At 50.3% G+C, this 12,635-nt stretch overlaps 1 protein-coding gene across 1 annotated transcript; it reads left to right on the forward strand.

Annotated features, from left to right (window-relative positions):
- Nucleotides 1–714: 714 nt before the first annotated feature.
- LOC104064669 (ceramide synthase 4-like) lies at nucleotides 715–10,098 on the forward strand. Its single transcript, XM_054055754.1, has 8 exons — nucleotides 715–1,020; nucleotides 2,339–2,495; nucleotides 7,601–7,695; nucleotides 8,300–8,346; nucleotides 9,086–9,130; nucleotides 9,210–9,344; nucleotides 9,526–9,626; nucleotides 10,076–10,098. The coding sequence occupies exons 2-6, from the start codon at nucleotides 2,367–2,369 to the stop codon at nucleotides 9,275–9,277; spliced, it is 384 nt and encodes a 127-aa protein (XP_053911729.1). The 5' UTR covers nucleotides 715–1,020; nucleotides 2,339–2,366; the 3' UTR covers nucleotides 9,278–9,344; nucleotides 9,526–9,626; nucleotides 10,076–10,098.
- Nucleotides 10,099–12,635: the final 2,537 nt, after the last annotated feature.

Here is a 12,635-nt window from a genome sequence, read left to right on the forward strand (position 1 = left end):
CTGAGTCTTCTGTTTTAAGTTTGGAAATGTCTTTGTTTCAAGTTGTTGACATATTACATGTGGGGATGCAGCGATCGGCCCTATGTGAACTACATGAAGAAAGCAGCCTCCTTGTTTCTTGCTGGATTGCTGTGTTTGCAATGTAAAAAAATGCAGTGTTGCACTATGTCGGAGTGGGAGGCGGACCCGGAGTAACGATGGAGTCTCAATATGAGTATGATCGTTCTCATTTATTCATGCACCTTACACTTCTTATATACTTATCCCAATAGTGCACGCGCTAACAAAACAGATCCTAATTGGTTACGTCCCGTCGTTCACGCGCCTTGTGCTGTCACGCAACTGGCCAGATGCTCTTGAGCATGCGAAAGGGGCAGATACAAAGTTCTCATCACAACTCTTCGGGACTTTCCCGCGCTGGATTCCACATTCTTGTATTCTGCTCCCTTTTATCTTATCTCAAGGTCAGGCCTAGCTACAGACAGCAAACCCTGGATTGTTCACTGCTATTATATCATGCCTTCATTCACCAAGCCATTCTTCCACAATCCCTCAAGCTGCGTCTCCAAACAATCTGCTGTTGCTCACAGGCAGAAATTTTAGGGGCAAATCTGTAGTTCAGCATAAAAGTCAAACCATACAAGGAGATGGTGCTTCAATACGAATGTAGGACCAATGGGATCACTCGAGTCCTTGCATCCTGTTCCATACATTTGGAGTATGTGTCCCGCTGGCAAAGAGCAAAATAGGTGAAGGGCAAACCTGTGCATGAGCAGCAACGAAGGATGTGTTAAATGCAGTTTCTCCTAAATGGACCATGCCCTGTGCTACAGATAGTGACAAAAGAAATGCTGGTTCTCCCAAATAATCTCCCAGCCCTTGCTCCACTTTATCTGGTGGGTGTTTCACTGTTTCTCTCTCCCTCAGCCTCTCCTGCCATCCGTGTTCTGGTACTACCTGCTGGAGCTCTCCTTCTACTGCTCGCTGGTCTTCACCCTGCCCTTTGATGTGAAGAGGAAGGTGAGTGGCAGCCTGAGGGAAGAATCCAGCACAGACAGGACCCAAGTTGAACAGTCGGGAGAACAATCTCCAAGAGCCTGTGTGCAGAGCTAGTCTGAGGTTTTGGGCGACGCTCGTTCCTAGGAATTCCCATTCCCAGTCAGTGGGAAATGGAGAATGCAAACCCTGATGCGGAAAGGTGCAAACCACTGCAGAGTTCTCAATCCAAGCTTCAAATCTGAGCTTAAGAATTGCTCTCCCAGGACTCTTCTAGGCTGTACTGGTTGGAGAGACAGGAAAAGAGATGATTCTCTGCCAATTAAGCTGTGTGTTCCTGGGTGCCACTGAACCTACAGACAGGTGCTGTGTGATGCCATAGGCGTAGGCAAGCAGCGAGGCTGCAAATATGCCCTTGCATAGGGTGGTTGTGAGGCCCCATCAACGAGCCTGGGGGCGTGAGGCGATTGGGCAGACAGGTAGGCGTGCACAGAGATGGAGCAGAGATGGGTATGGACACTGCATGGTGACAGAAAGGAACCTCTCTTCATGTTGAGTTTGCCTGTACTAAATCATTGGCTTTCGTTATTCTGTCTTCTGATTTGGACTATCATCACGTCATTATTGGTGAAGGGAAAGAGTGTTCTTTGTTGAGATCCTCAGTTCACAGCATAAACTTTTCATTGTAGGGTCTCGATTGCCTACATTTCTAGAATGTGTTTGGTAGAAGAGTTATATGTGTAAGAAGAATTATATGGGAAGGTTTCTTAGTCAGTGGTGGAGAGATTTCACTGCTGCCTGCTGGAGGCAAGCTTTAACCAAGGCAGAAGGTGCATTACGTATTTTATTCTCTGCTTTCCCCTTTCTCACCAGGACTTCAAGGAGCAGATAATCCATCATGCTGCAACTACCTTCCAGATCAGCTTCTCATATTGTGCCAATTACATCCACATTGGCACACTGGTGTTAGTAATTCATGATGCTTCCGACTGCATTCAGCTGGGTGCTGAATCTTTTTCTCAGCCTTTGCTTGTCATTCCTTGAGCTTATGTCCCTGCCCTTCACACAGGCTGCAGCAGCACACTGCTGTGCTGGGGGGAGCGAGGGTGGGCTGCCTTGGGGTCCATAGAGGAATCTTAAAGGGTTGAAGTGTACAACAGAGGAGGAGGCCTCCACCTACAGCTCTGCCTCGTATTTCTGGTGGAAAACTGAGGGTTGGCTCACATGTGTTATAAATAAGAAGGATGTGACTGACTGAGGTCTGTGATGAGAGTTTTCTGAGCTTAGTTATGGCTTACTAATAAGACACTTTTCCTCCACCGCTATTTCCTCTCTCTTGCAGAGTGCTCTATAACACCTACTATTACTCCATGGAGATATTCCAGCCCTTCTTTGGATACTACTTTGTGAATGTTCTCCTGATACCTCTGCAGCTGCTCCACGTCTTCTGGTCCTGCCTAATTATTCACATGCTCTACAAGTTTGTCCTCCAGGGCACGGTATGGATCGGTTTGTAGTCTTCCCCATACATCACACAGGGAGGAAGGATCCATCTGGACTGCTTGCGAGCACAGGGGTTCATCTGGGATGGATTCCTTCTTGCCCTAGTGAAATTATGTGTGTGCATTCCAAACAGGGAGGTGAAGGGAACACTCAATATTATTAGGGAAAATTGGACAAAGAAAAGTACAGTTGTCATGGATCCCTACAATATTTGGTCTCCTTCCAATGCTTGTATTCAAGACAAATGTGAGTTGCACTCCAGGGGAGATTTCTGTGAGCAAAGCCATTGACATCTGCCTAAGGATCCCAGCACTCGCTCCAGTGTGATTTGCATTTATAATGAAACTAAGGAATGTAAGGCAGGGGAAGTTGTCATGACTGGTGATGCTAGTGCAAAAGTGCTTCCCTTTTAGTACAGGAATCTTTTCATGATGTCCAATCTGACCCTCCCCTGGCGCAGCGTGAGGCCCTTCCCCCTTGTCCTGTCCCCTGTCACTTGGGAGAAGAGCCCAGCTCCCTCCTGTCTACACCCTCCTTTCAGGCAGTTGTAGAGAGCAATAAGGTCTCCCCTCAGCCTCCTCTTCTCCAGGCTAAACAACCCCCGGTCCCTCAGCCGCTCCTCGTAAGACTTGTTCTCCAGCCCCTTCCCCACTGCCCTGTCATTATTACAGGTTTCATAGTAGATGTCTGCAGAGGGGACATTTCAGTCTGAACCAGCTGTCTGGACGCTTTTTCATATCAGTAGAGGTAAACAGATGTGCCCAAAGCCTAATCCGTTCAGGATTGCACCCAGGTTGTGCTGTTTATCTCTACCAGAGAGAGCCTAGATGAATGTCTGGGGTGCAGCTGTATAAACTCTAGTGAAATGCATCCCACTCTCTCTGCCCGTAGCATTTGCCATGAGACCAAAGTGCTGCTCAGCATGAAATTCTTCCCAGAATCAAAGGCACGACCTAATGGCATTGCACTGCCCGCACGCCAAGGACACAATCCAGGAGTAATAAGTCAGGGCCGTGTGGGAGTTGACCTCATAGCCCAGGATAAGTTGTTTTATTAGCGCCCAACCAGGGAATTCTGTCCTATGGGAGCTGAGAACATGCATTAAAGGCTCATCTCCATCCATATTGTCCTTATTTTCTTTATCTGCCTTCCCTTAAGGTAGCAGAGAGCAAATAACTTGCAAATTAGGAAAGATAAGCTTCACAGGGCAGAAATGAAGATGATGCAGCTGAAGACGCCCTTGTATTGTTTTCCTGATGCTTGTGTGGGCTGAATTACCATTGCAGTTATTAGAGTGTAAAATGATGAGGTAGTAAATAGCCTTACTAGAAAGACACAACCTCTCAAGGAGAAAAATACCAAAGCATATCCAGAATTTTTGCCTTTTTTGGCTAAGAATCATCTGATTTAGCCAAGAATCGTCTTTTAGCTAAAAATCATATTTCATGCAAAAAACACACTTGAAAGCTTTCCGTATTGAGCAGCGAATAGCAAAGAGAAATCATCCTAAACAGATCTGTTCCAATGATGATATTTAATAGCCCAAAGTGATATCAGGAAGAACATAGGACATTCTCCCCTTTTTTGAGAGCCCTGGAATTCTTGCTCCAGTCAGTAGTTTGCGTTCTTCTCATGGACCTTTCTGATCTCCACAGTTCTATGCTCTGGCACAGGTTTATCTGCACCAACTTCTCACATGCTGTCTCCTCACCTGCATTAATTGGAACGCAGCCTAGATCCTGACGGACAGGATTCATTCCCTCATACAGGCGAGCTGAGATACATTGTCGTAATTCGTGCAGATGTGGAGCCCCTTCGTGAATCTCTCTGGGTTTAAGGCTTCAGCTGTGTCCTATGGCCACAAATGGATAAACTTAGGAATATTGATTACTGTTTGTCCTTACACAGCAGATGACTCCAGCGTAGTTCCTGCACTGCCGGTTCCAGGATGACCTGAGGTCTACGTTGTTCACAGAAAATAGCATCTCCTACCTGTATTGTCCTCAGAGGCAATTGGAATTCAGTGCAAGCTTAGATTCTCACAAAACCTGTCTGCATTTGGGTGTAGTCATCTCTAGAAAGAGCAAACAGACTTCTTAATGTGACCCAAGAGATATTCCCAGAAGAACAGAGTAAGTGGAGAAGGCAGGTGTCCGTGCAGCAACCGATGCCCCTGAGCAGCTTCCAAAGCTCAGGTCCCAGGAGGAGTTTGCTGCTTTCCCTCAGAGCTCTTTCCAACCAGGATTGTGGCACCTGCATTTATCCTCTGTTATGGCTCCTTGTATTGCAGAGCAGCACCAGCCCAGGAAGCCAACAAGTGCTGGGCTGCTTTTTCTAAACTCTCATTTTACCCTGTTGTTTCTTCGTTGTCTTCTTTGTAAGGCAGTGAATTAAATATTTACAAAAGTAGATACAGATCCTGCAGTCAATAGCAAGAGGAAAAGGCAGAACATAAAGCTGAATGTAATCAGAGTTGAGTGGCTTTGTGCTGAGCTGTGGGTTTGTTTGGAGGCTTTCACAGTGTCCAAAGCAGCGTGCCAGGCTGCAGCCACCCAAGCCACGTGTGGTCAGAAGCTGTCTCCTTGTCCCCTTAGAAAATGGGAAAGAGCTGGATTAACTGCCTCCTCACATCCTCTTTCTTCCACGTGCTGGTGCCCACAGCAGCAATGTGGTTCTCCTCAGTCTTACAGGGTTGTCCTCAGTCCTGGGGGTCTGTGATGTGGTGCTGCTTCTCAGCTTCTGCAGTAATTCCTAATGTTTACCAGGATCTGCCTGCAGGAGGGCTGGGAGGGGCTCTTCCTCAGGGAGTGCAGGGACGGGACAAGGGGAATGGTTTGTTAGTCAAAGAGGGGAGATTGAGATGAGATCTTAGGAAGAAACGTTTTCTGTGAGGGTGGGGAGGCCCTGGCCCAGGTTGCCCAGAGCAGTGGTGGCTGCCCCATCCCTGGAGGGGTTCCAGGCCGGGTTGGATGAGGCTTGGAGCCCCTGATCCAGTGGGAGGTGTCCCTGCCCATGGCAGGGGGTGGGACTGGATGGGCTTTGAGGTCCCTTCCAACCCAAACCATTCTATGATCACAGCTAGGACTGCACTGAGACTGAAATCAGAGAGGCAGAGAGAACTACTCTCTGAAGGTGATTTAAAAGCTGAAGGGACAGGGTGGAACTGTGGGCCAAAAGCGAGTGGGCGGAGTAGCAGATGGATGTCCAGGCTGTGGCTCAGCTGGCACTGCATCTTGGGCAGCCTTCTGTGTTTGTGTTGCTTCTGATTTATGTTTTTCTGTAGATGGACAAGGACATGAGAAGTGGCATAGAAGAAAGTGATAAGGATGAAGAAAGAGAAAAGATAAGGGAAAAGGAGAAAAACGGAGTCACATATTTCAGCAACGTCACAAGCAACGATTGTATCCAGAGGAACGGGTCTGAGCCCCTGAAGAACAGAACTCCTCTCACTAATTGCCACGTCAAGGAAAGATAGCTGCTGACGTGCGTCTGATCTGGTCTGGAACGAGTCCAGGGCACCGTCTTTAGAAACAGTTTTGTTTGTTGTGTAGGTAAAACGGAGTGCAGTTACAGTATCTTAGCAGAATTCCTGCTTCCTCTAAACCGAATTGTTTATGGTCAGTGATGCTTGAAGGGAGATTTTGGTCTTTCTTCAATAAAAGCTTACTGTAGGTTGTAGCCTTGAAGCAGATAGAAAGGGATCAAAGTTGTTTCACTTGTATTAGGTTGTGCCATAGTCGATAAATGTGTTAATCTTGAAAAATACTTTTTTTTTTTTAAAGGAAAAAAGGTGGATAAACCCTAGCAATGTCAAATCTCACCCACCTGATGTTGTTTGTAGGAATCTGGTCAGTCTCGGTCAGCCTCTGGGGGCCCTGGCCTGTTGTCAGTAACAATGCCACTAAGGAGGAGGTGTGAAACTCAATACGGGGACAGGTCTTTTGAGAAGACAGGTGCCCTTGGGCCACTCAGGAAATCAAAACTGAGCGTAAGGGAATGAAAGCTTTGAAAAGACATAGGAAAAACTTTCTTCTCAAAGGAGATGCTGCTGTGTGCCATGTAAGCGGTTCTGTAAGGGAATGGATCTCAGGCCCTTCTCTTGTCAGTGTTATTGCCACAGAGGTGGGAGCTCCAAAGCCCAAACTGCAGAACACCCACCCAAATTGTAGATGGAAGACCTGGAAAATCCAAGCAGTTGTGTCTCAGCTGTCAGGTCATCCTTTAAACCTGACTTGGAAGGAAACGCAGTTGGAAGAAGGGAGGTGACAAAACACTACATAATCTAGAAGCCAACACTGAGTGAGTGCTCATGTTTCCACCCAATGTGATTGGCACAACGTGAAATGTTTATAGGGTCAGCTTGTGGCAAGAAGCAACACATATGCCCTGTTCTCAGAGGAGAAGGGATCCAGAGAAGATCTGCTGAACCTTATGGAATAATGCTTTAACGTGGCCTTTAACTCCAGGGCCGTTGCCCAGGTGTGTCAAGGAGAGCAAGTTTAAAGCAGTAGTCCATGAGGTGATGACGCAGTTGGGATTCAATTGGTTTGGTGTCCTGTCTCTTATATCCGGTGTAGTCTTAGACTTTGGATTCTACAATCCCTTGAAAGAGTTAAATGAATATGATGTGAATTTCTCTTTTAAAAATCAATTAATCCATGAAACCAAAGGTTTAGCAGATTCACTGTAGTGAGCACAGAGACTCAGGCTGTTGAGGCCATGCAGGCACTTCCCAGTATGTGCCCAGTAAGGGCCAGTGCTAACTGGGGGACATGGACCAAGGAAGTGCCTGATTTGAGGACGTGGTGCACATGTTTAAAATTAAAAGGCAAGTGACAGCATAGAAGGACAAGAGGGGGGTTGAGCAATGCATCTGAGCTTTGATCTCAGCTTATATGTGCTCAGCTTGGCTTTGGTCTGGGACCTCTAACTGGGAGGGAAGGCAGCTCTGAAAGATCGGTGGGCTCTTACCTGTTTGATCCCCTGTTGAGAGGGACAGTGAGCTTTAAACTTAAGGAAATGCCAAGCAGGATGAAGACTTTGCACCTTTCCCTGAGCTGTGATACTGTTGTGCATCACTTCTGTCTCTGTGCCCTGGCAGGCAGCCAATCCCCTGGCTCAGCACCCCAAAAGCAGCCCCAGCTCACCCGTCAGAGGCTGCAAACAAGGTTACCTCCAGAGACGCCAGTGCACTCGGTGAGTTTTGTGTGGTTGTGCAATTTGGGCAGCAGGAGCTGCAGCATTGGCTGTGTGAATGCTGCTCAGGCTTTGACCAGCCATTGTCAGAGCAGGATGCAGGATCCCACCATCCTCATCTCATGGTGTGGTGGGGATGCCGTACTGGGGTGCACTGAGCTGCCTTTGGGCTTTCAGAGGGCTAAACGGAACTTGCTGGGTGGGTGTAAGTTCGCGCTGTCCTGTCTCTCTTCCCCTTCCCTGCTGCTGCCCCCAAACTTCTCCCACCGGTGCTGTGTGCTGGAAGAGCCCTCCTGGCCAGGGCTGAGTGTGAACCAGTTCAGAGGCCACTGAAAGTGGCTTAGGGGACCCAGCCTCCTCCCTAGCTGGTGCAGATGGAGGAGGAGCTGTGCTTTGCCTCCAGACTTCCTTTGCAGAGCAGTCCCACCACTGTGTGTGGGGTCGGGGTGCAGGTGTGGACCTGTCTGACCCTCTGTCCCCATCACCAGCCAGTGGAGCAGAGCAGGACGCTGCTCACACTGCCCAGGAGACCCAGGCCCTTATCCTTCTGGGAGGGGATGGTTCCCATTGCCATATCTGAGTTACAGACTTGTTCAATTTTCAGTCCCCACAGCCCTGATCCTAGGAGAGCAGGAGACGCCGAGCTCTCAGGTGGGTCTGTGCCCTCAAGAGGTGTTGGATCAGGAAGGTGATTGTGAGCCCTTCCCTGCCGGCTTACTGGCATCTCTCCCTGCTCCCTCGGAAGGAGGAAGGGTGGGCCCTGCTTTGCATCTCTGGGAGCCCATGTTCGCGGAGGCAGTGTGTTTGGAGAGCCCTGAGATACCACAAGTTGTATTTATCAGGCCAAAGCGCATGTGCTATGTGTGCTTTGTGAGTGCTGTGTTGTTACAGCTCTGCATGGCCTGAGCAGCATTTACTCAGCTCCCCACACCTCTCTGTATTACATTAATTAGATAGCAAAGGCTCCAGTCTTTGGATAAAGGACTTTTATATTTCAACTGGTTTTCTCCGGTATGGTAGTGAAGATGCTCTGAGATTGTTTCTAGACAGCTGAAGGGGCATCGAAGCCTTTGACAGAGAGGGCAGCTCTTGCTTGGTCTTTGAAGCCTCCATTTCTCATCCAGCTGTGCCTCCTTGCCCTGCCCTCATGGAAGGATACACACTGTCTCCCAGAGGACTCATTGTCTTATCCCCGTCCCCACAGGAGGGACATTTGTGTCTGGAGTAGGGGCTGCTGAGCATCACCTGAGACCCAGGCCAGCAGCGAGGCTGGGCTGTGGAAGGGTAGAGGAGGACTGCAGTAGGCTGGGGGTGGATCACCATTCCCAGGCTCGGAGGAGGTGTTCTCCCAGGGCTTTGCCTCCCTGAGAGCATCCCTGTGTCTCCGCAGGTGGGCACCCCTCGGGCACATCTCCAGGCTGTCCCGCAGCAGCAGGTGAGGCGTGTGCCCCCTCTGGGGGGGCTTGTAGCCACTGATCCTGAAGGGCCTCAATCTTCTCTTTCCACCCCCTCAGGCAGTGTCCTCAGCCCTGGGCTCGCTACAGGAAAGGCGGCTGAGGTTTCCCGCACCCCAGCTCTATGAGGATGCATCCGGCTGTCAGGCAGCACTGCTCAGCACCCAGGCCCGTGTGGCAGAGCTGGAAAGCCAGGTGAGCCCCATCGCCTGCTGGATGGGGACCATGGTGACCCCACGGGAGTCACTCTGAACTGCATCCGAGTGACGGGAGAGGAGAAACTTCCCTGTCCGGAGTTGCCTGTGGCCGCCAAGTGCTGCTGTGGGAGCTCTGTCCCCAGGGCAGCACAAAGACCTTCTCCCTGCATACCCGTCAGGTCCGGACACTGGAGCTGGAGCAGGCGCAGCACAGACTGTTGCTGGAGAGTCTCCAGCAGCGGCACCGCGAGGACCTAGAACTCCTCGAGAGTGCCCACAGGTACCAGGCTCTTAGCTGTGCTCCCCTTCTCTGCCAGATCCTTGCCTACAGCCCTGTCCACCTCTCCTGGGCTGGGAGAGATGGGGCACTTCCCAAATCTGTCCCTAGGGCGGGAGGCACAGAGACATGTCAGTGCGAAGCTAGCGAGGGCAGAGCGTGGCCCCACGGGCGAGCCGGTGTAGGGCCGTACTCCTGACAATGCTGTCCTGTGGGGGACAAAGAGGAGGGGGCAGTCCCATTGCCAGTACATCTCCAGGCCACCGCTCTGGGCAGCAACAGAGGGCTCAGACTGCGGAGAAAGATGCACTCCGTGCCTCAGCTTCCCCACTCACACAGCAACACCGATCTGCTCCTAAATCCTTGTGTGCCCCCGGGGTAGAGAATGCCATACTGCCATGAAAGCAACACCTCTCCCGTGCTGTGACACCCTGCGGGTTCTCTCCGGGCAGGAGCCGGGTGAAGGTGATGGAGGAGACCTACGGGCAGCGGGAGGAGCGGCTGCGGCAGGAGAAGGAGCAGCTGGTGGCTCAGCTGCTATCGCAGAGCCGGGATGCAGAGCAGGCACGAGCGGAACTAGTGGCACAGCACCAGCAACCCCTCGCCACGCTGGAGCAGCAGAGCGCACTGGAGCTGGAGCGGCTGCGGGAACTGCAGAGGTGAGAACAGCACACGCGTGGGGCTAAATACCCTAAATACCCTTTTCTAGTGATGGAACCAGGGAACAGGGCCATGGTGATAGGAAAAATCCAGAAGCACTGGGTTGTGGGCAGCTCCCCGTGGCTTTTGGAATGTGGGATTTGCCAGGGAGATCTGGCTGGAGACATCATTTCAGAGGGAATGCATTGTATTTTGAAAGATGCTGAACCCAGTGTTTTATCTCCCCTAAATCCCTTTTATTTAGGTCAGCGAGTCACTGCTATCCACTGAGTTTGGGTCAGTGAGAAATCGGTTTTTGGCAGAGAAGCCTGTAACCCCCAAATGTGGCCATCCCAAATGTGGATGCCTGCCAGCGGGGTGCCGCATGGCAGACTGCTGTGCCAGCTCAGCTCCTGGGACCTGGTTCTCAGCCCCACGACCAAGCCTCTCCCGTGGTGCCCGTCACAGGGAGCACCACTTTGTGACGGCCCCTGGTGGGCTCCTTCCCCATGTCCCACAGGGTTTCTGTCCAAGAGATGCACAAAGACCATGAAGAGCAGCTCCAGCGGCTGAAGCAGCTGAAAGATCAGGAGATCGACACAGTGACTAGTGCTGCTTCGCACGCCAGGTACCAGCAGCCGGTGTCATATCCCCTTGTTGGTCCCAGGCCACGATGTTCCCTGTCCTACAAGGAACCAGCCTCGGACCTCAGGAGGAGCGGGGGCCATCCCATCTCCCACGCACTGCCTCCAGGGATGCTGAGCTGTTTCATATTTGTCGTGACTCCCCTAAGCAGCAGCTCTATCTCTGTGCTGTCTGCCCAGCCTTTGGCCCTCTGCTTACCCCCCTCTCTATCGCAGTGAGACGACGCATGTCCCACAGGGGTGACCCTCCCCTCGCTCCTCTCCGCAGGTCTCTGAATGGCGTCACTGAGCAGATGGAGAAGTTCTCCAGTGACGTGCACAACCTTTTGCACAAGGTGGAGGCCATGCACCACAGTACCTCCCAGGAGCTGGCCCTGGGGGCACAGCATCGCGACCAGCAGCTCAAGGGTACATCTGCCATTCCCCTGTGCCGAAATGGCTGCGGGGTCCCCCGTGCTGAGGCTGGGGGCATCTAGAAGACGGGGAGAAGGTTGGGCTCTGAGTCAGCCAGAGGTTGGGAGCTCAGGCTGGCAAAGCCCTGTCTGCCTTGGTCACTGCATCTCGGGGTCTCCCTCTTACAAATTGATGTCCTGGGGTTGTGCCGAGTGTGATGACACAAACGGATGCAGCTTATCCATGACAGTGGTGTGGGCAGAGGGGCTTTCCTGCCTCGTGCTTACAGTGCTGCTGCTGTCTCTCCCCAGTGCTCCAGGACTGGATGTCACAGCAGCAGAGGGACATGGAGGAGGAGCGGAGCCGGCTGCAGGAGGTGATTGCCAGAATGGAGACCAGGCTGGGTGAGCAGACTCAAATGAAAACTTTTGTTTAGCTCATACTTTTAAAGTCTGCATTTCTCTGGACCTCGGCTTTGCCTTTAGGCGTCTTGCAGAAACGGTTCATTAAATACAATTTATGTTTGTTTGGCTTTTTTCCTCCTAACTTCATGACTGTTGTCTGTATTTCACAAGCGTGTTGTTTACTCTGAATGGCCTCATAACCCATTTCCAGTTGGAGACTGGCTGAACTGAGTTTAGACGTGGTTGCTTCTGCACTTTGATGGTTAAAAGAAGTCACTGCTGCTTTGAGACTCAGTCACCATCTTGGAAGTCTTGGTGCTGTGCACAGGCATAGTGAAGCTTGAAGGCAGTTGGTATTGCCGGAGAGTAAAGAAATATAGGGAAATATTAGGTCTATAAAGTGAACAACTTTTGCAGCGATTCTTTTGAAGGACTAACAGCTGCTTGATGGTTAGGGTGACTAACATTTTGATTACTTCTAATTTGTGAGTGTTACCTTTTATAGCTAAAACCTCTGTCAAAAGGCAGTATGAAGTAACTTCAGGAAGTATAACCCAGGCTTCTTACCCTTCCACATGATGTTATCATCGGAGGTGTTGCTTTCAGTTGTGTGTTTATGCTGAACTCAAAACTGGCCAGCGGTCTGTTACCAGTAAGCGTCCTCTGTTTTACGGATAACAGATATCTTGAACTGTATCGAAGAAAACAGTTGTGTTTCATGAAGTACGTAGTTATTGGAAACTTGTGTCTTAAAAAGCTAGATTTGTTATAATCTTAAAATGAATTTTAAAAGGGAGGCAACAAATACTGAAGAAAATAACGATTTCATTTTTGAAATGTCATAAGTGAACAGGTTTTTGTGATCTCTGTGCACCTGCACAAGGTACGTTTTCTTTACAATAATTTATTCGGTTGGCAAACAGAGCTGAAGA

This window comes from Cuculus canorus, unplaced genomic scaffold (assembly GCF_017976375.1).
Source record: "Cuculus canorus isolate bCucCan1 unplaced genomic scaffold, bCucCan1.pri scaffold_68_arrow_ctg1, whole genome shotgun sequence".
Taxonomy (NCBI): Eukaryota; Metazoa; Chordata; class Aves; order Cuculiformes; family Cuculidae; genus Cuculus; species Cuculus canorus.